The sequence below is a fragment of the Diprion similis genome, chromosome 6 (assembly GCF_021155765.1).
Source record: "Diprion similis isolate iyDipSimi1 chromosome 6, iyDipSimi1.1, whole genome shotgun sequence".
In the NCBI taxonomy this organism is placed as follows: Eukaryota; Metazoa; Arthropoda; class Insecta; order Hymenoptera; family Diprionidae; genus Diprion; species Diprion similis.
Genome location: NC_060110.1, coordinates 9,904,898 through 9,927,270, shown reverse-complemented (window position 1 = coordinate 9,927,270; position 22,373 = coordinate 9,904,898). Strand labels below are relative to the sequence as shown.

Genomic DNA, 22,373 nt, shown 5'->3' with positions numbered 1-22,373 from the left:
AAATTATTGCCGTGACGTAGGGAGAAAACTATTTTCAGTCAGGATTGATCGGGGATCTCCTCCCGAAACAAGAGTCCAACAAATTAGGTCAATAAACAAGATGGATGTAAGGTACAGCTTTTGTCTTATCGGATATATGCAGATGCATGGAAGAGCTGCTGTAACGGATAGATAAAATCCTGCGATCAAAGGTTGCCTACGATTCGCCACAATGTAAAGACAAAGTAAGTGAATTATTTACTCCGGAGCATGACGAACCGGAAAGAAGAAACTAACTCTTTGCTTCGAAGTTCGAAGTCGTTTTGTTCGTTTGCGAAAAGTGTCGGTGATGTTGGCGTGTTTTTCCTCAACGAGAATCAGCCCGTTGCCAACAGCCAGCTCTAAAATCGTCTTGCGAGGAGAATGACGCAAAATCTTCGGTAATCGAGAGCGATAGATAGTAGCAGGCAAGTGCGAGGAGGCAAATATATCCTGTATTTCAATTTTCTATCTCACGTTCTTCAACGACGTCGGCGACTAACATTATTGTTCGAAGAGTGAGAAAACAGCGGCCACGTTTCAACTTAGCTGAAAAGTGATCGTTTCTTATTGCTTCTTATCGCCCTTAAAAAGCGAGCCTAAATCTTATTGAGCCGCGGATTGTCGAAAGGCGATTACAAATTGATAGAAATATTATTATGAATTTTTATCTGATGCGGGGAAAAATGCGGAAAACTCCCCGCAACTCACGCGGTGAAAAAAATTTTTATTTGACGCACACGAAATTCAATGGCGTCGGTGTAAATATACGAGCGTTTCCTAATGTTTAGACATAGAACGGAAATGCGCCAACTGAAAGCCCGAAGAACGGAAACGCGTTGTAAATACGTGTATGAAATCGAAGATCTAGGTGCAGAGACAATTCAACACGGGTCAAATCCAGTGCAAAAATTAGGTCTAACTCTGTGTCGACCAACTTTCATTAAAACTAGCATCATTCGGTTTGAGAATTAAGTTTCGGTATGATTTTCAAACATCTTCAATGACCAACTGTATCATATGTATACAGCAATTGATACGGGGAGCATGATTGTTCATTCTTCTCATAACTAATAAATCGTTTTTGTTGATACTGATAAGAGATTGTAAGAAAATTAGTTTTCGTATTAACAAAACAAAAAAACAAGAAAATGAAAACATTCTTCCGCTAATTATAAAATCCGATGAGAAAATATGTCGATTACAAAAATCATCACGAAATGTACTGATATCATATGTAGCAACAAAAATTGTTCCTGTGTACAATTTGAATCATCTATTATTCCACGATTAAGCGTAAAATTATTCTGACGGTTGGAATAAATAAATGTACATGAAAAACACGTGCAAGGTCGGTGATATAACGTATGGAACAACTTCCCGCGCTTATACGTCATTAAAGTAGAAGCAGTAGTAATATTCTTCTGAATAATGGGGTTTACAATTAGACAGATTTGAATTGCGTCTACGATACGGTTGAAATTCGAAGACAATTAACTTGACCCTGTTTGTTTCTGCCACACACACCCAGATCTCAAATCTCAAATAATACCATCATTATCGTGATCTGATGACCGACTTACTTCCTGAATTTTGTAGCTTGTGCGAACCGTCTTTCGGCGGGTGGTTGTAACTTCGTATGATTCCTCAACGGTGGGTCCATCCTCCTCGGTGACCTCGACGGCCGGCGTCGAAGGCGTCGAAATGACGGGGGTCAGGGCGTCCATAACTTCCATTTTTCTGTTGCCCGGTAAATTTTCGTTCGTATCACCCTCCAGGGTCGAAAATTTCAGGCTTTTACCCGTGGTAACAGCGGCGGCAGCGCCAAACACCGGGTAACGAAAAGAGGTCGGGATACAATGGGAAAGCTTATGGAAAGGCGGAAATGCCGGTTTGTTCCTTCGGAAAATAGCCGGCGTATAAGGAGAGAAATTATCGCTGAGTAAAACTCAAGGCTCGATAGCGATGCGAGCGGTATTCCTTAAAATTCCGGGACGCGACTCTGCACCGAACGACGCGACTGGCTGAACTAAACCAAACTGCTTCCACTGGCCCTCCAAGCCGTCTTCACAGCGAAAATAGATTTCAGTTTTCCCTTAAGTTACGGCTGCTGTACACGCGTTCCGTGCCGTTTACGCGACCCGGGGACTGACTCTCGTTTCCAGCCTCTCTCGCTCTCCCTCTGATCGGTCTCGTTGTCTCTCGTCGAGAGAATCGGCAGGAGATTCCTTCGAAAAACCAATCGAACTGTGCCAATTCGTCGTGTAATACTCGAGAAATATTGAACTATACCAAAATTTTGACATTTCAAGTCGCGCGGTTTCGACAGTTTCGACAGTTTTCACAGACTTCTGTGTATCAAATCGCAACAGTTGCACAAACTCTATCTACACTCAACTAAAGAGAGAATCGACATTCGGTATGATTATACTGACAATGAGGTTGAAAATTACTGCACTGCGATTTGGCACTTTGTTCGTAACACTAAAATAAAAACGGTGGGAGTCAATTTTGACGAATTACGAAAATACAAATGAATTTGGACATTTCCTAATATCTTTAGGAGGAAGAAAAAACCGAGCATCATCTCTACAATTACGTGAACGAATGAATTTTAAGGAAACCACTCATCTGAAGTAAACCAAGTTCGACACGGACAATCTATAATCTACCTAAATTACGCTAGTGGTTTAAGCAAAGAATAGAAGAAAAATGTATTTTCAATGAATCTTTTCTTCGAAATCTACTGTAACTGCATCGAAAAAAAATCTTAACACTCGGTAACAATGTTGGTCAGATCTACGTGCGACGTATACATTATTGAAAAAAAATTTATTAGTTCAGTTTATTAATTTCTGCAGAGAAAGGAGAACAGAAACAACTAAACGTTTCCCGAGAAAAATTATGATTGTGCGAATGGAATTTGATATGTGGTTTATACCGATCGTTGTCTCATGTATTGGGTCAAATTCCAGATGAATTCAAATCTCGAGAATGAGTTTGAAACAACGGTCATGTGTAGTATTAACGGAAGAATCTTCATCACTTTGATCAGTCATAAACCTTCAGTTTCCGCATTTTTTTCGAGGCAGCTATGCATTATACGTATATAAAATCACAGAGAATGAGGAATTTCTGTAAATTGCAAGTAATGCTTTTTAAATTACTTATATTCCCACACCAATTGCATAAAAGAAATCGGTAAGATGGTGGAAAATTTGTTTCCTGTTGTTTTAAATGGTAAAAGTGTATTTTCGTAGCAAGTAAAAAAAGTTACTCGTAGCGCAATTACGATCAATCTATTATACAATACAATTACAAAAATATGACATTGAACAGAGTGTAGAAGCGCGTTAGATTATACATCTAATAAATTACTTAAATATCGTAGGTATATTATGCAAGTGCAGTATGTATGAAAAGTACAATTACATACGTTCGGAACGATCCTGTTCCATGTTTTGTGTCACCATGCTGCAAATGTACACAATATTGTATTTTAAATATAGTAACCAGTCTCATCCAGGATCAAGATTTACAATTATAGTTTCAAAAATCGGCAAGGGAGAACAATTCTTTCTAAAAGGCACATCAGTAGAAAATATCTAGTGACTCCAGGACTCAATTTTTTTTCTATTATAATTAAAATTGATATCAAAAGATTGTGCTGAATAGTAAGTACAAGAAATAGTGCAATTCACGAGCGTAAGTTTCAATCACTGGAACACATCGGTTGTTGTCACTTTTGCTGTAAATGTTATACTAATTTGAGCATACTGAATAAAACCACCAACACTTAATCATATCCAAATGGATAAATGTACACAGTAACCGGTTCTTCATGAGATTCCATACCTTCCTCTATTCATTTCTAGGATAATTGGAAACGTGCGTTAGCACGGGGAACAAAGTCGTACAGACATGATGGAAAATTGTCCTTATCCTCAAAGAAGCTACGAACGGGTAATGTAAGTCTGATGAGGGCCCTAATTTTGGAACGAAACGTATAACAATATTTACTCGTGTCAACAGTATTTCCCTACATGTCACATCATAAAGGTCAAGAATTCCGTTTTACACTGAAGATGTTCAATACAATTCAAAAATGCATTTGTTTTCTACCATATTTTCGTTGTTATTAAATGTAGAAAGTGCATTAGCGAGAACGACAGCATCACTGATGCCCGCCAAAAAAATTCGCTTTCTAAATTTCGATCCAGTAGAATATATCAAGTGAAACAAAATATTTTCATCGCTAAGAGTCAGTCTAATTAAAAAGACAGGCAAATAATCTACTACGTGAGTAGTGATATATCTGAAAAATTTGATTACGTATTAAATTTTTATTTCAACAGTAAAAGATCTGATATGATTATTGTTCTCTTTTGGCAAGGAAATATCGGGACAATAATCCAACTACCACCTCCCACTTAGCTGCATGATGTAAATGAAGTATCAAAACATTATTTTAAATAGGAGAAACGTGCCTGACATGATTAGGCAAACAAGAAATATATTTGTACGTGAGAATATCTCACCAAAAAGTTATTTGTGCAAATATTATTCAAGCGACAGCATTTTACCAACTCGCCTGAAATCTTAGTGCGTTTTTTGTATGATTTGGCGTTTACGAGAAGAATTACATACTGTTAGTGCTAATCAATCATTGAATTCTTTAAAATGTATAGCTCCAGGTTTTCGCTTTCTGTAAGCTGAATACTTCAAAAGCTGTGTAGCACAAAACTCACCGATACCTGTAATTTGAGATGGAATATTCTATTCGGATATCAAAGCCCTGCACCGTATTCATAGATTATATAATCTGTGCAACAGACACATTGGATGCATTAAGCATGTAAGCTCAGCAGAATTCTGACAATGACGAAAGTTGTTATTCAATGATAATCAATTGAATTGTACAAGTGCATGTTGCGTCAGCAAATAGGATGACACATTCGAAATCTGTTAGTCCTGCAGTTTCTCGGATACGTTAAGCTTTTTTAATTCTTCAGGGGAGTATACACCTTTCTCTGTAACTATGCCTGTGATCAACGCAGCTGGTGTTACATCAAACGCCGGATTCCAGCATTGTATACCCGCAGCAGCGACTCGCTGATCGTTTATGTGCGTCATTTCTCTTTCCGGTCTTTCTTCAATGATGATACGATCGCCACTGGGAATGGTGAAGTCGATGGAGGTGAAAGGCGCGGCGACATAAAATGGCACACTATGGTATTTTGCAACGACTGCAATCTGCAAATTACCATGGTTTTTAAATTGACCAGAAATCAAAGGATTTGATTTAAAAGCCGGTGTATTAAGCTGAAGACAAAAAAGAGTAAGGCAGACAGCGCTACTGGATTAAAAAAATATCAGAAACTTAAAAAAATTACTTGATAAGTTCCTATTTTATTCGCTGTATCGCCGTTCGCTGCAACTCGATCAGCACCGACAATAACTGCAGATATAGTTCTGGATTTCATCAATGCCGCGACCATGTCGTCGCATATCAAAGTAGCAGGCATTTTCTCGTGAACTAACTCGTACGCAGTCAATCGTGCACCTTGATTATACGGCCTCGTTTCAGTGCAATAAACTTGTTCTGAAACAAATAAAGAACTCGCTAATAATAAGTAATTTGTTTAAGTCACGCGCATTGAGATGTGTTAAGCAAAACAATTAAATAAAAATTTTCAACATTGCAATTCAAACACCTACCTTTGTTAAGTACACTGTAATATGCACACAAAAATACGAGTCAAGTATACTTGAACAGTAAATAAGATAAAACATAAAAAGTAAACTTCTTGTTGTAGCAATAGTGTTAGCAGTTTAAATTGAAATGCAAACGTAAAATTATCAACATAAGGCAATAGAATAATCAAATCATGAATGAAATAAATGTACTTCATTATAAGAGAATGTGAATACCTAGTTTCTCAGCAAAGTAATGGTGACATTAGTAGCTAAAGAAAAGTGGTTTCTAGTCGATTATGCGTAGAAGTTATTATCCTGTATAATTCAACAATAAATATAAGAAGATATGAGTTAATAAGAAGACCTTACCGAGTTTTTTATCTTCATGCAATGTTCTAATAACACCTAATGCCGTGCCGTATCCCGCAGTGGCAAGGCTGCCAGTATTACAATGGGTGAGAACCCTCACCAAACTATCTCCTGCCCCGTTGTTCAGAATTGCCCGCGCTCCATGACGTCCAATTGCTTTGTTGTCGGCAATGTCTTTTTCCAACATCGCATCTATTGCTTTTAGGAACCTATTCAATGTTCATTTTGTTTTGTTTCTTTTTGCCTTTTACATTCGCCATGTGTATAAGACAGACACACACACACATATATGGTAGCTCAGAATTTTATATACTAATAGAATGGTAACATAGCGCCACTAAATCATTATAACAACAATAATCATGTCTGTTGAAAATTAAAATTGTGCGAAGTAACTGAAACTTCTACTTTCAAACAATGCTGCCTGAATTTTATCAAAACATCACAAAATAGCATTTTCTTTGACAGAATAATCAATTTAGAATTTTTCCAACAAACATACAGTAATAATAAACAGAAAAACAAGTCCTCATTTACTATCCATTATTGTTTAATTATTGCAAAATAAGGTATTAACAACATATATTGACCAAGAAACTAAAAGAATGCAAGATTATCGAAGACAAAGTTGAAACGTTTGTAAATTTGGAAATGATGTGGTCCAAAGTGTGAGATTATAAAAATTTTATCTGCAGTGCCAAAGTCGAGGTTGTCAATTAAGAAAATTGAAAGAGTAAGATGATATGTTCAACAAAGTTTGCCGAGGTTGGATCAACTTTGATAAGGTGAAGTTAACAGATTGGTTGCCACAATCTGATAACTTATCTTTATTGACATCCAGATGAAAAGTTAATTAATGTGCAATTACCAATCACCAATCAACACAAATGAGTATTAATAAGCATCAATCTCTTAAAGCTATGTTTAAGCCATAATTGAGCTCATTGGAGCAAGTGATACGGTAAAGAGCATTAGAGAACTAAAGAAACCAGTTTTTAATTAACATAAGGTGCAATTGGTAAACTTGTCTATAAATTTGTAGTCATTCGAGCAGATAAAAATGACAATTGCATACCTCTCTTTCATATCTGCGGCAGATACAGAATCATCTTTGCTAAGTTGATTGGAAAGTGTGATCAGATCTTCGGCAGCTATTTTCATGTTCACTGCAGTCGGTCTTGCGGATACTAAGTAATTCAGTTTCCCCTCAATTTCTTGACGGAGACTCTTTTTGTCCGTAAATACCTCGGGCTGAATCTCTACGGCCAAACTAAGACACCCAACGATGGCAATCGCCGGTGCCCCCCGTACCTGAAAAAATATCGAATCTAAAACTCTACTCAAGCCATGATCGTCACACTACTACGCATGCTATACTTTACGTTTATATTGAGAGTTGAGAGTATTACTTTTACATTCTTGAGCTACGGTTGTCCGAGCAACAATACTGAGATTATATAAAATACTTCAACGATTCGATTTAAAAAATTGTATGAATAAAAATACAACTACCAGCCTAATACATTAAGGCTAATGAAACTCAAGTCTGGGCTTAGAATATTCTCCACATATTACAATATTATATAAAATCATAGACGTTGTGGTCCTCTTTATTATTTTAAAACTGTATCTGTATGCGTTCGATGTATGTAAAAACCATCGACATCATTTGCCAGATAAGCCAAAAGCAACATGATTAACTGCTAATCATGACCAGAATACATTGTTAAGAATAAGTATCATATCGAAGTTGATAAATATGACTGGAAAGTTTCGGTGATTCGTGATATCAAGCAGGGGTCAACGGATGAATAAAAGAAATTATTAATTACAAATTCAGAGCGACGATTACTCTTCTAATATTGGAACATGTGCCGACAGAATTGAGGATAACCTCGGCGTTTAACCTGCGTTATGCAATTGATCGTTAGTTAGAAAAGTTAGTCGGTGCATTACCTGCATTTTGTTGATAACCTTCCAGCCGTCTTCGACACCCTTGACAGCGACGTATTTTGAGATTACCGGGAGTAAAATTTGATCCAAAATCTCCAGCTTTCCGTTTTCCCATTTTATTGCTCTAAGCGTCATCCCGGGAAAATGTTGCGAAATCTTAGGTTAGGACTGGCGCGTAATACGTTTGACGACCGAACTCACAGGCGAATTATTATTCCGTATTAACTGCATCTACGGTATTTTTCAGCGGAATAGAGTTAACAAACTTGCGGCGCGGTTCACGTGCACAGATAACGACCCAGCCATTCATAGATAGACAGAAGACCTAGCTTTAACAGACTTCGGTAAACACGTGATTACTGTCTGATTCTGTCAACGCTGCGACGAACGCGATGATACAACGATAACTTCAGGGCGTGAGCTTCGCGAAGCTTACAACAGCTGTCGCAGCAAGCCGGTACTGAAGCTCCCTTCGTCTCAACTTTATATTGGATACGGAGGGAATTTTCAATCGACGATAAAATCAATTTTTGTTTTTTGTCGCTTAACGAAGATAGTCGAATTTTTGCGATGTTAATTTGTATGAAAATATGATTATTATTGAGATCACGATATGATTATAGACTGATCACGAGACAAGTGATTGGTTTTGGCTATTTTCCCATGAAATTTCTGCTTGTCTATAACAGTTGGGAAAAATTTCTTAATTCGTAATGGAATATGAGAGAATAATGAAACACCTATTGCAAACTGAATACTCTGAATTCGGCCAATATTGAAAATGAATCATTGGTTCTAATTGTAAATGAAACAGTTTTATAAGATTTCCAACCTGGACCGCATACCTCAACTGTCTTGATATTCTGTTAGGTACAGAATTATATCATGAAAATTTAATTCTTACATATAGCTCAAAGTATCTTTCAATATCACGTGAGTCTGGTGATTATACAGATGTGAAGATTGGATACATAAAATTAGGTTCTTTAGAAAAAGTAGTGTTGAACATTTTTAGAAATACAAGTCTTGTTGAAAAATACAAAGGAGCCTAGAATCATAATATTCATACATCATATATATATATATAACATAATATGGCAAAATTTTCATAAAATTACCATATTTATAGTGATAACAGTAATGTATAAAAATACATTTATCTATTAATAACAGGAATATTCGAAATACTCAGATCGATAGTGCATACTACATACCACCCAAACCCAGTAATTTTCCCTGAATGGGGCTATACTGAATTGGATTAAACAATTTAATGGTGGAATAGACGAAGGTTGGTGTGTGCCATAGTGATTTTGTGATCGTCACACGCCTTAATCACAACTTCATCATTGGTAGAACCAGCTGGACTAGCAATATATCGAACACCACTCTGCAATAAAACAAATTTGGCAATAAAAATGGTTTGTCACAATGCGATAGGATTATAAATGAAATTAGGTGACTGAGAATTTTCAATTCTTTACTAACCAATCTGGCTCGGTCAACGTTATCCCTGAAAGGAAAGAAGGCATCGCTGCTAAGAGCTACACCATCCAATTTTTTAGCCCAATCTGATCGTTCCTTTTCAGTGAACTGTTCAGGAACTACTGCGTAAACAGCAGCCCAACTTTCTTTATCCATATCTTTTCCAATTGATCCATTTACGTAGTTATCTATGGCGTTTGAGATTTCAGCCCTTTTCACTCCCTTTTTAAATTGCATTCCCGTGACCTTAGGATGCTGACGAAGCCACCTTATGAATTAAAAAAAATGAAATATTTTCAAATTAACTTAAAAATCAAACGAATGCCAATTTTTTTTTGCACGAAAGTTAACCAAGGTCGTTTAGGTTCACTACGACATATCCAATGTCACTCAACAACTTACCAGTTATCAGCCTTGTCGCCCGCGAGTCTTGTGCAATGTATTCTAGATTGCTGTCCAGCACCGATACCAATTATCTGTCCATCTCGTGCGTAGCACACAGAATTACTTTGAGTATATTTCAGAGCTATGGTCGCTACAATCAAATCTCGGATAGCCTCTTCTGGTAAATGTTTTTGCTGTGTTACAATATTGGTAAACAGATTTTTATCAATGACCGCATCGTTACGCTTCTGCTCCATGGTAAGACCGTAGAGAACTTTGCGTTCAACAGGAGCTGGTGTGTAGTCTGGATCTATTTGTAGAACACAGTAGCCGCCATTCTTCTTCTTTTTCAACAGTTCAAGTGCCTCTGGTGTATAACCAGGGGCAATAATGCCATCAGATACTTCGCTGAAATGAAAAATAATGATTGAATTACCTGAAACTAAACTCCACGTAGAAATTATAATTAAAATTTGATCATGAAAACTATGTGAATACCTCTCAATTCTTACCGTGAAATAATCCTGGCAGTAATGGCATCACAAGGATCCGATAGAGCGACAAAATCTCCAAAGCTGGACATTCTATCCGCTCCTCGAGCCCTAGCATACGCACAAGCTAGCGGAGTCAATTGAACCAACAAATCTTCGACTTGACATAATTTTGCTTGATCGGTATCTAGTGGGACACCGACTGCTGCGCCAGCTGGACTAACATGTTTGAATGAAGTTGCAGCTGGTAAATTGAGAGCAGCTCTAAGCTCTTTGACCAACTGATAACCATTCAAGGCATCGCAAAGATTTATGAATCCAGGTGAACCATTAACTACTGTCAATGGAAGCTTTTCTAGAGTAGTGAAAAGCTGCGCTGGTTTTTGGTGGGGATTCATGCCATAGCGAAGTGTAAGCTGAGATTGTCCTGCACTGTACTCTTTACGGAAGTAATCAGAAATGGCATTATCATACTCAGCTGTGTGAGTGAATGCCTTAAGAGCCAAGGACTGTCTGAAATTTTAAAATAAAGATATGGTAAGGCCCTTTTTAGTGAAACTTAAGTAACCTTTAACTATTAAAGTTTCCATTTAGAGACGGAAAAATTTAAACAGTGAGTATCAATGATTGATAAAAGGAAGACTTTTGCTGATTGTTTACACGCGATCAACTAATTACTAAGTTGAACTATATAAAATACAAAACATTTATAAGTATAAGTCTAGAGCATTCTGATGTTTAAAGCGAATAAATAACAACATAATTAAAAACCGATAAGATATAAAAATGAAAGCTTGAATACCTAGTAACAACAGAAGTATCTCTATCAGAGGAGCTTTCCAGTTCTTTGATAACCTTATTATAATCAACAGGGTCACAGATAACCGTGACTCTTGCATGGTTTTTAGCGGCAGCCCTTAGCAAAGTCACACCACCGATGTCAATATTTTCTACCGCATCGGCGACAGTGACGTCAGGCTTAGTTACTGTCTTTATAAATGGATAAAGATTGCATACTACGATGCTTATCATCTCATACTTTTGCTTTTTTAGATCGGCTTGATCTGAATCACTCAAGCGAGACAAAATACCTATAAATGCATAATAACAATAATGATAATATTAAAAAGCTCTGTTCATTGATGGGATGAAAAACAAACTAAATAGAGATATTGTAATAATAAATTGGAAAAAACCAAAAAGTTAGTCATTGTTATATTCGATGACTATTGGTGAATTATATCCCATTCAGTAACATTAATTTCCACTAGATTTGTGAATCATTTAACACGCGTTATCATTGTTGATAATCGAAAGAATATTAAATCCAACCTGCATGAACAGCAGGATGAAGAGTTTTAACTCGTCCTCCGAGCATTTCAGGAGCTCCCGTGATGTCCGATACATCTTTAACTGGTAGGCCAGTGTCTCTCAAAGATTTTGCGGTACCTCCAGATGCGACTAGTACAAAGCCTAAGTCGTATAGTTTTTTACCAAAAGGTAATAAATCCGTCTTGTCAGACACACTTAACAAAGCTGCAACAAAATACACAATATTAATAACAGGTTTGTGGCTACGTTTTCCCTCTTGTGCAATAAAAATAGACGAAGATGAACTGATGCAGATGCAACAAAACAAAAAAAAACAACGATCATCATAATTTATTCATATCAATCATCACTTCGAAGGGGTCGAAACCCAGTGTTTTACCAAAGACATAATTACAAGAGTGAGTTTGCGGACTGAAGAATAAAATATATTACATCTATTCTAAGTTCGCATCTTTGTAATCGGAAAATGCACGAGGCGATGAGAAGGTACAGCTAACCCGAATCTCGAGACCCGGCGTAAGGTTCACAAAGCTTTTGAGCAGTAAGAACGTTGGTAAATATAAATAAAGTTAATTAAAATGTGCAAACTGATTCTCACCAATCTTTCCACTCATATTTACGGTGGTTTGGAGCCTACAGTCTTCAAAAACGAAACCGGAATATGACTGAACGGGCACGAGACTGATTTCAATGGAGTCAAACACGCGTGTCGTATGTGTCGTTCGATTGGCAACAAGTGTATGACCCTGAAGCGGATCCCTCCATTTATAGGTTCGATCCCGCCAATTGTTATTTAGCTCGTTCAATCGAGTGCGTCAAAGGAATTATCTCACGGTTTGCGGGGGTCCAGGGTCAAAAGTTATCGGACATTGAAGCGCTGTGCACTTTATAAACATCTCTAGAACAAAAATATCTTTGCCAGGCCGGTTATAAGACCTTCATTCAAATATTCCGCTACGCTGCATGGTAGTATCTATATACGTCACGCGAATATTGCTCCGTAAATAATGTGCTTTCATACAAGCAATGGAATAACATAGCGTCCTTTTTGTGTTTCCGTAAAAGTATGTAACGGTAAATTACAGAAACATGAAAGTATTGACTGAAGACTGACGAAGACAGTCAGCTATTAAATTGGGCATTTTGAACCTCAATGATAAAATAAAAGGGACGGTGCGGAGAGTTGCGGTATAGAAATTTTTTACCGTACCGACTCGTTGTCAAATGTCAGTTAGTTAACGATTGTAACCCTCATGAGCGAATCGGTAAATGTAGGTCTTTCCTGTTACCTCTACGTTTTTTTATTTGCTTTAAAATAATACCCGTGAGAGTTGACTGAAGTTGGTAATTCACACAAGTCCAATTGTTTGTCGGTGAACAAAGACGTGTTGGGGTGTCCAGTCGATAATAGGAGATTCACTATCTCTCTCTAACACATGAGTCAACAGAACAGAACAATTTTGTCAGTGTTCAGTCAGTCGTACCGGCACTACAGATCCCGTACTGATCTGCTGTAATGATAGATGATGGATGATAGTAAGTTGTCATTCAGTTTTTAGGGTAGGTAGTCCACGCACGCGCCTTGTGCGCAACAAGCGAACACGCGGAACACGCGTGTCATGCAATCGCCGCTGTGTTGGCAGTAGTACGAACACAATTACCAATCCCGAAATGAATTTCCAGCGGGAATAATGATTATGCCAATCGTAAATTGGATGGAGCGGTGTTTGCTGAACTGAAGTCTTATCGGAAACACCGAACAAAGAAAAGTTACATAACTTTGCGTATTCCTAAACCAGTTTTGCTCCAATTCTATCCATCTCTATAGTAACACTTGGTGAATTCTTGGATAAAGAATTTTGCCTGGAAACAAACTTTTTATTTACTTATATTCGGAACACAATCGTAGTAGATAAATAGTAAGCTGACACAATGGTAATATTTTGTTGACCTAAAAATCCACCTTACCTGCCAGTTTATTTTAGACAAATAGTTATTCTTATTTTATTTTAGATGTCCAACATAACCTTTCGGTTGAGTAAAACCACCGCGAGTAGGACCGCGGGTTGGTTCAACGCAAGGATTATGTCAATTCATGGTTCAGGTATGAATAAATACCGCTAAAATTCTTGCAACTGTCACTGTAAATTACAAGAAATGAGAGGATATAAACAAGCTATGGAAATATATGCAATTATTTGTCGAACAATTCATTTAAATTATTGCGATATTTATGAACAATTCCGAAACAATCATTGTTACTCATTGCGGGAGAACATGATAGTTTAGAATTTTCTGATCGTAATCTTACTTTATTTCAAAGAATCCGAGCTGGTATTGTATAAACAATTAATGGAAATTCAATTCATGGAAGATTTAGAACAATAGGGTGGCTATTGAAGCTCCGATATATATGGAAAATCTAGAAGTTGAGGAAGTTATTGCTAAACCGCATAAATATAATGTAATGGTTCAGATTTAGTAGTTTGTTCCTTTTTGTGAAACATTACATTAGAAAAATTCAGTTTCACCATTGCCTCAAAGCTCTAAAAAACAATACCAAAACTTTTCCATACATAGGCAATTTTTAGTGCATAATTGTCAATAGAAAAATAATTATCAATTATAGAAAATCTGTAAAATTCGTGATATATTAATTCAGATCCTTTATACCCACTAGCTCAGAAATAATGTCAATTTTTTTTTGTATCGATACAAATATTTGGTCTATAAATATGGTTCACAAATTTGCATTAATACGCAAAAAGTTTTTCCAATTACAATTCCAACACTCTATATGCTACTAACTCGCTACATATACCAAAATTAAGTGACCTTTGCTATGAACAACTAACACTCAGGGCCTTCATCTACCACCTGTTACCAAACGAGCAACTTGAATTCCAGCAACACTTGCGGAAAAAAGCGAAATACAATCTGATTCTCTCGATGAAAACGACGTTCTCATAGAAAATGTGAGTTTGATAATTTGAAATGATGTATTGAAGAATGATAACATATCGATTCTACACAGTTTTACATCTTCAGATCAAGGACAGCGGTATTGTAACTCTAAACCGCCCAAAGGTTTTGAATGCCCTGAACTTGTCGATGGTGCGTAAAATATATCCAGCTCTAAAAAAATGGGAAGCATCAAAAAACTTAGTAATTATGAAAGCAACTGGTGAGAAGGCTTTCTGTGCTGGTGGCGACGTTAAAACACTCGCCTTGGCTTTAAATAACTCTGGTGGTAAGAAAGTCGGACAAGAATTCTTTCGTGCAGAGTACACGTGAGTACTGGTGAAATTAGCATTGTCTGCTTCTTGACAATTCTATAACATATTTCCAGTATTAAAGCAAACTACAAATACACAGTACACATAGTACAATATAAGTACATATAATCAATGATCTAAGCAAGGATTGTATTTCTCGCGTAGAGAAAAACTCACTGTTAAATTGAAATACGTCTTTTTACAGATTGAACCACCTTATTGGGACTTACAAACGACCATACATAGCTTTAATAAATGGTATAACCATGGGAGGTGGCGTTGGCTTGTCTGTTCATGGCAAGTACAGAATAGCTACCGAAAACACGCTGTTTGCCATGCCCGAAACCGCCATAGGTTTGGTACCAGATGTGGGTGGTACATTCTTCCTTCCCAGATTGAGCGGAAAGCTGGGATGTTACTTGGGCCTAACTGGCCATCGTCTCAAAGGTGAGACATTAGGAGTTTAACTTTCGCAATGTTGAATTTGTCTTTCTCAGAACTGGACTATACGATCTTACTGATGTTCTAGGTACTGACGTTCTTGCAGCAGGCATAGCGACTCACTACGTTCCATCTGAAAGACTTGGAGATTTAACAAACGAATTACTAGAATCAAATGGCAACAATATTAGTGAGATCATAACAAAGTATCAACCAGACAATTTCAATCCTGAATTTAGTTTGCAGCCATATTTAAAACAAATAGATAAATGTTTCTCTGCTCCAAATGTTCAAGAAATAATAAAAAGGTGACTGTTGATAAAAACAATTAAATTCTATTAATAAGAATTTTGTATTGTATACAGTGAGAAGCATTCTTAATACTACCTACTAGTAATTGTTAATTTGATTTGTAATGCATTTATACTTTCAGGCTTGAGTCAGATGGATCAGATTGGGCAGTCAATTCAATTAAGTTATTGCAACAAATGTCTCCCACGTCTCTTACAGTCACACTTCAAGCAATAGAGAAAGGATCTCAACTGTCACTGAAAGAATGCTTGCAGATGGAGTTTAGGCTAGTATCCGCAGCTCTATCGAAGGATGGTGACTATTACGAAGGTGATTGGCTGCAGTTTGATTTTAAATTGTTGTTACATGGTTACATGGATACTAGAGTTTTTTGAATAACAATTTTTTTTACAGGCGTTAGAGCTCTTTTAGTCGATAAAGACAAAAAACCAATGTGGAAACCAGCTCAGTTGAGTGAAATTTCACAGAAAGCAATAGATGCAAGATTTGCAAAACTACCTGACGAAGAGGAATTGCAACTTTGATAATGTGCTGTTGTGGAAAGTGTATTGATACATTCATCATAAAACATGGCTCTAAAAGATTGTCGTTTTCATAATTTTATAAGTCGTCAAACGCTGGGTAAAGAACTTTGGTCAATATTGTTGAAACGGATGTTGTAATTCCTTAAAAGCTTATACATTACCGATAAAAAAAATTCTATTTAATTCTAGGAAACGTAATTTAAGTAACCTAGTTTTTCATCACCGTTTCAAGTGCTCAAATTAAGAATAATTAACTGAAACGTCATATAAAAATTCAGCGAACTGTTTTATTTTTCATGTAAAAACCAATGAACAGAACAATTTCAATTAACATTACTATTAATAGCATTTAAATTTTCACTCAGACAAAATCTGAATGCATATTTTTCATATATCCATTGTTAAACCGTGTTACCAAGAAATAAAAAATTTGAACTGGACAAAATGATAATGCATTCAAATTATACATATGTGAATTGGTTACAAGTAAGCGATTGTTTCGGATAATAATTTCAATTTCCACAATCAAGTAGAAAGTAATTAAGTTCATTCATTCCTCTATCTACATATCAGAGATCACGGTGTGTTACGTTGCATTTTTAATGCTACCAATGGAACTCTAACATGAAATTGACAACACAATCACAACACAGTGATCTCGCCTGGCACCGTGCAAGCTACGTATGTATGCATAGAATAATGACAAATTATTTACATCAGGGTTACACCGGGTCCGATAGAAAGACAGAAGTAAATCATTCAATCGGGAAACAAAATGGTAACAAACGACACTGAAGAATTAAATGAAAGCTGAGTGGAGAAAACATTGGTTACAGCTAAGGTTATAACATGTTTCATGAATTGCTTACTACACATTTTCGTTGAAAGAAAGCGGTATTAATGGTAAAACTGCGCATAGTAAGTAACAGCGGAATTCGAAAGTGAAGATTTTTGAGGCAGGCCAATCTCGATAACTATAGTGCAATCGATTATTTCAAAACCATTACTAGTTACCACACTAAGTTATCATTTCAAAAATTTAACCTTTTGATTCTCAATAATCAATCTTCACTTTTAGCAATTGGTACATTTTTATTCATAAGGCCATACGATTACTATAGTTTTATACCTAGTACTGAAAAAATGCATCATTACCTAATTACATACATTGAAAATATTATGACATAAAGTAAACTCGATGCAATTGTGCAAGGTATTGCTGATATTTAGAAAACCAGCATTGTCAAACGCTCTCAATACAGTCGGCATAATAGTAAACTAGAGTGTGTATTTCTCGTTTTTTCGGCATGTTAACATTTTGCCTGATGCATTCATCACTACTATACCATCAGGATCTCTCGGAGCGCGCATTCTGAAGTAATAAAGGTGACTTGTGCCCTGCATTAAATGCTGCAAGCTGTTTTTCAATTCGCAAGGCCAGCCGGATGGACCTGCTTCGAGAGATCGTTTCTGTGTAATCCCAACGTTGTTATGAGAATGAGGAATGCGGAACTCAGCAGTCCCCAAACTACTAACTCTAATTTATCACATTATAATTTGGATTTGGAAATACGTTGCTAGGTTTTAATGGAATTAATTGCTATAATTCAATAGTGTTTGGCATTTATAAACATAACTACAGCATCCGTCTACCCATATTATTGAGAAACCAAAAAGAGCATTTCTTGTACTAAAGTAGATGTTTGGGGACAAATGATGTGACTGTCTTATTATATTAAAAACTGCTAATTAAAAATTTATTGTCTCTATGAGAGACTTAAGAAGGTTGAGTAAATTGAATTTTTCCTAAGTTTTCATTATTATAACTACAAAAATTGTCTAACGTCTGGTTATGATACACTTCACAGAGTTTCCACGAAAAGTTTTGATGCTGTCGAACTGACAATGCATGTGCAATGCGTATACTAGTTCAAAAATTTTACACGTATTGTATTCTGAATACTGGAATTATAGTAAAAACAAGTAAAGTATACCAAAATTTGGAAACTCAGCGGTGAAGTTGATTAATGATTGATCCTGTTTTAATGTTCCTCGAAATGATGTTAACTTTGACTTCTGTAAGGACCACTCAACAGAACAAAATAATTTATAAGAAATCTACTATTCTTAAATAGACACTTTATTTTTTTCCGTACTTTATTTATCAAAATGGTTTATATCGCATTGTACGAGCGTTACAGTATCCCATAGCACTGAAATATGTAAGTCTATAGGATAGAACATTGGGAGGTCTGTAGGATTCAGAAAGTTTTTAGGGCAGGGTGACAAACGTTTTTTTCTATTATACCAGAAGTGTTGTCTCGATCAAGCGGAAGATATTCCTTGCCTGCTAGCACAAAATATGTATAGAATATTCATAGAATGACCGTTCGAAAACAATATGCACGTCATGAATATTCTTCGAATACTGTTTTATTTTTTGTTTTCTATTATCGAAGTATATTTTAGTGAATTAGAATGTTCTGAGATTATTGTAACTGGGAATTCATCCAAAGCGGGGACTACTAACTTCTTCAAATAATAAATCTCCAATTAAAATTCAACTCATAACATTCTGCATGCATTTTCAAAGGATTTAGAAGGTAAGTATTTCCGAAAACATTCAATGGACAACCATTGCTAGGTGGGTTACATCTAAATAGTTTGCCTGGATGTAACCCATTACTTCAAGATTGTTAACGAGTTAGGTAATTATCAATTAAAGAAGGGTTAAAAATAATTTCTTTACACCGTAATATTATTTTGCATTGTGACGCATTTGGGTGAATGAAAATCGCAAGACAAAGACAACCTTTCGAGTAGAAAAGAGAGGAAGTTTTCGGGAGTCAGTGATATTACATTTTGTTTTCACGTGCTCAGTCGATGTACTGGGCTAGCCAGCGGAAACCTTCCCCATATCCTTGTCTCTTCAGCACCGAACACATATAAAGCTCCAGCGGACGTCCGGGAATATCACTGCGCGCTACCTTTCCCTAATAATATTAATTTATTATGTATCACATGAGTGAGAAAGATTGGTCTTATCGGGGTCAACATAACGTTTATTCTCAAAGACCAGTTCGTCATGCTCAAGTTTTTGGAGATACAATTTCTATTACTGCATTCGCGAATATTACAAAGCATAACATCAAAAATTAGGATCTCTGCTCGGTTCAAATGGGCTCAAATTTGAGAGCATAAAAAAAATTATCTTTCAAGATGTTTACCACGTTATATTTATTTTACATGATTAGTTACTCACCTTTCCCGTAGTTTGACCATAAAGATTGAAGAAGTTTCTAAGCTCATCTTCCGAGGCAGCACCTGGCTTGTCAATCTTGTTACCTAATACAAGGACGGGGCAAGCACTGAGCTGCTCATCAGTTAAAAGTGCGTCGAGTTCAGCTCTGGATTCAGGTAACCGAGACCTGTCGCTGGCATCGACCAGGAAAACTATCGCGTCAACAGCAGGAAAGTAATCTTTCCATACTCTACGTGCTGTAACAGATATTTGGTGAATTACATGAGTAGATTCGTATACCTTGAGGTGTTTGAATAGAATTAGAACTGTATCAACAAAAACTAATTTTTGTTTATTAGTGAAATTTTAAAACTTCAGTGACACAAAGGCTTTGTGTCTTTACCTTGAGTATGCCCACCAAGATCGAAGGTTGTAAATCTCATGTTACCAATAGATAATTCTTCAGAGGCTGAAAACAGACAATCATTGATTAATACTATGAATTGATTACATAACATATTAACAAGTTGTCTAAACTCGGCGTGTACTCGTTAGTCATTGCGTAAATTTATAACAAAATTTCTAGCTTTGTTTTTCTTCAATAATATACTTGTCCTGCTGTGCACGTGGAAAATCAACTTCAATTTATAAACGTCTCTTCGCAAGTGGACAAAAATACTTCATTCTTGAGACAATTATGTTCTATGCATAGCAGTGGCAGTTTGAGTGTTTCGACACCATTAACATACAGTACTATTACAAATTAAATCTCTGGGTTAGTTGTAGGGTTAGTTACTTGGGTGCAACGTAGGCACGTGTTGGGCGAGCCGGTCATCCTTGAGCATGTGAAGTAACGTCGTTTTGCCGGCATTGTCCAAACCAAGGAACAGTAGCTTCCCGCTTTTCTTCCAAAGCCCTGTGAATTGAAACAGACAAACGTCATGCATTTGTTCTTAACTGACTTACGTTGTAACGTGGCTTCTACTGGATCTATTAGACATTCGTTTAGGACAGCATTTAGCAGTGAACGCCGGCCAGAGTTAGGCAGCCCAAGAAAGGCGAATCTCCCACGACAGACAGGAACAGAGAAACCTACGAAACTCAGGTCTTTCTTTTTGTTCGGCTTATCACTTATGATTCACGGTATAATCAGATTAAAATCAAAATTTTATCGGATGGTTATAAGTGACGGAATAACTACTTTTTTAACAGCGGCGGTCATCTATAAAAACATCATAATTCCACTATTTTTGTGACTCTTAAATACGGGAGATAGATCAGAAGATGATAGAAAAAACGAATTTGATTTTGAATTATAGATCATTTCTGCTTGCAACTCAAATCCGATGGCGATGAACTGCCCAATTTGTGGGAATCTATTCCTGCGTGCACAACATGAGTTTTTGGCATTATTCCCACATAACGATGATATATAAGAAAAATGTATTAATAAATTCATTTAGCAAGGCCGTTTGTAGTGCAATTTATTATAAAGAATTTACATTTATGCCAAGGTAAACGAGTTTTTTTTATTAATATGCTGGTTGGTCGGTTGATGATACAGTATTCAAAAGCTCATATTAGGTAAAAGCCACAAACACAATGGAATAAGATACAAAGTGATGAAAAGTAGTTATATTCACCTTCCTGAATAATATTTTTAGTTTGTATTCTGTGACATTCTTTAAGATTTCATCTCGTTTTTCCACCAACGGCAACAACCATGTCAATTTGTTATTAATTTTTTTGGCTTCAGAATAGACAAAGACAAAAGAATATATCTCGATCAGTGACGCTGGATCAGAATCTCTGGTTAATTTTCTTGAAACAATGACACAAAATGAATCGTGGTACGGCTCTTAAGAACATTCAGGTTAGGTGTTTGTAACTTCAGCCACGAAATTAAGTAAGGATGTGTTACAAGTATTGGTGGCATCACCTTCTTCACAGGTAAACTTTAGTCACCTGGAGATGGTATTTTGATGGTTTTAAAAATAGTAGATGCGAGACCCAAAAGCGGACAGTTATGTGGTTTGGGTCACCGATCGAATAATGAGCATTTCGTACGCATTTGTAAATTTGCGCTTGAGCACAAATAAGTTTTGCGTTAACTGGAATTTGTAAAAGCTATTAGTATTAAATATGCTTACCAAGGTAACCAAGAACCCCCGTCAACCAATCCAAAATGAACATTTTGTGTGTGGCGTTTACGCGTGCTAATTGCTAAATGACTCTGCAAAAATAAGAAACATGATGACTAGTGAAAATAGTATAAAGTTCTTAATAAGATAGCAACGTACGTATGAGCTTAACCTTGTGAAAAGAGAAGTGTGTGCGTACGTCAAACGAAATTCCGTCTTATCATTCACTCGAAAGATCAACGTGACCGTTTTTAAAGCAGATTACGAGATGCAAATTGGTGAAGAATAATTGCGATAAAATAGGAATGGATAGCTTCTGAAATTAACTATTATACGGATCGAACTGCTGTCCAAGAAAGAGGGAGAAAAAAATACTGAAATGTACAAAAGAACACTACGCTAGCCCACAAGACGTGGTCCAAAAATAACACGCTTATTCGTCGCGCAGTTGCTTTTGACAACAATTAAAGATGCATCAAATCTCGTTTGACATTGGACGCAAACGTCGTGAATTTATTTTGAACAATAAAACTTAACATACCTAAGAGAAAAATGTGCGGAACCACTAGAAAACAGTGAATAATCACTTTCTTTCAACGAAACGTCTACAGCTCAGGGGGGAGCCAAATCAGTTGGCAGTTGGCACTAGGTGACGTCCACTTCCGGCGGCCATATTGTCAAGTCACCGTTACAAACACGGCGGGATATTT

At 36.5% G+C, this 22,373-nt stretch overlaps 5 protein-coding genes across 20 annotated transcripts in view; 1 reads left to right on the top strand and 4 right to left on the bottom strand.

The window, feature by feature from the left end:
* The window catches only part of LOC124407742 (tropomodulin), a 70,063-nt gene extending 68,009 nt beyond the window's left edge, over nucleotides 1-2,054 (bottom strand). For 6 of the 7 annotated variants that reach the window (XM_046884196.1, XM_046884197.1, XM_046884192.1 and 3 more), the window contains exon 1: nucleotides 1,602-2,053. In XM_046884196.1, the coding sequence (XP_046740152.1) occupies nucleotides 1,602-1,754 (153 nt within the window). In that variant the 5' untranslated portion in view covers nucleotides 1,755-2,053. Of the gene's footprint in view, nucleotides 1-1,601 lie in introns of all 7 variants that reach the window. The other variant, XM_046884190.1, reaches the window with a different exon arrangement.
* A 1,241-nt stretch (nucleotides 2,055-3,295) lies between these two features.
* LOC124407010 (methylthioribose-1-phosphate isomerase) lies at nucleotides 3,296-8,428 on the bottom strand. 2 transcript variants are annotated; one of them, XM_046882780.1, is made up of 6 exons: nucleotides 8,243-8,428; nucleotides 8,041-8,161; nucleotides 7,160-7,395; nucleotides 6,085-6,293; nucleotides 5,412-5,620; nucleotides 3,296-5,271 (listed from the first exon to the last, which is right to left on the bottom strand). In XM_046882780.1, the coding sequence occupies exons 1-6, from the start codon at nucleotides 8,266-8,268 to the stop codon at nucleotides 4,984-4,986; spliced, it is 1,089 nt and encodes a 362-aa protein (XP_046738736.1). In that variant the 5' UTR covers nucleotides 8,269-8,428; the 3' UTR covers nucleotides 3,296-4,983. The 2 variants fall into 2 exon arrangements, with proteins under 2 accessions (XP_046738736.1, XP_046738737.1); XM_046882781.1 differs by having other exon boundaries at nucleotides 8,041-8,427.
* Nucleotides 8,429-9,014: 586 nt separating this feature from the next.
* Nucleotides 9,015-12,597, bottom strand: LOC124407297 (bifunctional purine biosynthesis protein ATIC). Its single transcript, XM_046883310.1, has 7 exons — nucleotides 12,328-12,597; nucleotides 11,730-11,933; nucleotides 11,200-11,488; nucleotides 10,419-10,910; nucleotides 9,925-10,314; nucleotides 9,526-9,790; nucleotides 9,015-9,427 (listed from the first exon to the last, which is right to left on the bottom strand). The coding sequence occupies exons 1-7, from the start codon at nucleotides 12,341-12,343 to the stop codon at nucleotides 9,308-9,310; spliced, it is 1,776 nt and encodes a 591-aa protein (XP_046739266.1). The 5' UTR covers nucleotides 12,344-12,597; the 3' UTR covers nucleotides 9,015-9,307.
* Nucleotides 12,598-13,284: 687 nt separating this feature from the next.
* LOC124407301 (3-hydroxyisobutyryl-CoA hydrolase, mitochondrial) lies at nucleotides 13,285-16,394 on the top strand. Of its 3 annotated transcripts, none has more exons than XM_046883315.1 (8): nucleotides 13,285-13,499; nucleotides 13,743-13,833; nucleotides 14,637-14,704; nucleotides 14,778-15,019; nucleotides 15,210-15,451; nucleotides 15,534-15,753; nucleotides 15,879-16,066; nucleotides 16,151-16,394. In XM_046883315.1, the coding sequence occupies exons 2-8, from the start codon at nucleotides 13,743-13,745 to the stop codon at nucleotides 16,279-16,281; spliced, it is 1,182 nt and encodes a 393-aa protein (XP_046739271.1). In that variant the 5' UTR covers nucleotides 13,285-13,499; the 3' UTR covers nucleotides 16,282-16,394. The 3 variants fall into 3 exon arrangements, with proteins under 3 accessions (XP_046739271.1, XP_046739270.1, XP_046739273.1); XM_046883314.1 differs by lacking the exon at nucleotides 13,285-13,499 and adding an exon at nucleotides 13,520-13,664; XM_046883317.1 differs by lacking the exon at nucleotides 13,285-13,499 and having other exon boundaries at nucleotides 14,591-14,704; nucleotides 16,151-16,393.
* Nucleotides 16,395-18,993: 2,599 nt separating this feature from the next.
* LOC124407302 (GTP-binding protein SAR1b) lies at nucleotides 18,994-22,355 on the bottom strand. Of its 7 annotated transcripts, none has more exons than XM_046883318.1 (6): nucleotides 22,205-22,355; nucleotides 21,673-21,755; nucleotides 20,489-20,614; nucleotides 19,926-19,991; nucleotides 19,544-19,779; nucleotides 18,994-19,274 (listed from the first exon to the last, which is right to left on the bottom strand). In XM_046883318.1, the coding sequence occupies exons 2-6, from the start codon at nucleotides 21,713-21,715 to the stop codon at nucleotides 19,158-19,160; spliced, it is 588 nt and encodes a 195-aa protein (XP_046739274.1). In that variant the 5' UTR covers nucleotides 21,716-21,755; nucleotides 22,205-22,355; the 3' UTR covers nucleotides 18,994-19,157. The 7 variants fall into 7 exon arrangements, with proteins under 7 accessions (XP_046739274.1, XP_046739278.1, XP_046739276.1 ...); XM_046883322.1 differs by lacking the exon at nucleotides 20,489-20,614 and adding an exon at nucleotides 20,319-20,438 and having other exon boundaries at nucleotides 22,205-22,354; XM_046883320.1 differs by having other exon boundaries at nucleotides 22,209-22,324.
* Between the last annotated feature and the right edge of the window lie 18 nt (nucleotides 22,356-22,373).

What these genes read in the sequence shown, in the direction of transcription:
- LOC124407010 (XM_046882780.1), bottom strand. Translation starts at nt 8,268, where the DNA reads ATGCAGTTAATACGGAATAATAATTC. An exon ending in GCATGAAGATAAAAAACTCG is followed by an intron (nt 5,621 to 6,084) that starts GTAAGGTCTTCT and finishes TATTTGTTTCAG; the next exon opens with AACAAGTTTATTGCACTGAA. An exon ending in ATAAAATAGGAACTTATCAA is followed by an intron (nt 5,272 to 5,411) that starts GTAATTTTTTTA and finishes GGTAATTTGCAG; the next exon opens with ATTGCAGTCGTTGCAAAATA.
- LOC124407297 (XM_046883310.1), bottom strand. An exon ending in GATACTTCTGTTGTTACTAG is followed by an intron (nt 10,911 to 11,199) that starts GTATTCAAGCTT and finishes TTAAAATTTCAG; the next exon opens with ACAGTCCTTGGCTCTTAAGG. An exon ending in GGCGACAAGGCTGATAACTG is followed by an intron (nt 9,791 to 9,924) that starts GTAAGTTGTTGA and finishes TTAATTCATAAG; the next exon opens with GTGGCTTCGTCAGCATCCTA.
- LOC124407301 (XM_046883314.1), top strand. An exon ending in TATGTCAATTCATGGTTCAG is followed by an intron (nt 13,834 to 14,636) that starts GTATGAATAAAT and finishes CTTGAATTCCAG; the next exon opens with CAACACTTGCGGAAAAAAGC. An exon ending in AACTGGCCATCGTCTCAAAG is followed by an intron (nt 15,452 to 15,533) that starts GTGAGACATTAG and finishes CTGATGTTCTAG; the next exon opens with GTACTGACGTTCTTGCAGCA.
- LOC124407302 (XM_046883318.1), bottom strand. Translation starts at nt 21,715, where the DNA reads ATGTTCATTTTGGATTGGTTGACGGGGGTTCTTGGTTACCTTG. An exon ending in GGGGGTTCTTGGTTACCTTG is followed by an intron (nt 20,615 to 21,672) that starts GTAAGCATATTT and finishes TGAGTTTCGTAG; the next exon opens with GTTTCTCTGTTCCTGTCTGT. An exon ending in TCTTGGTGGGCATACTCAAG is followed by an intron (nt 19,780 to 19,925) that starts GTAAAGACACAA and finishes TATCTGTTACAG; the next exon opens with CACGTAGAGTATGGAAAGAT.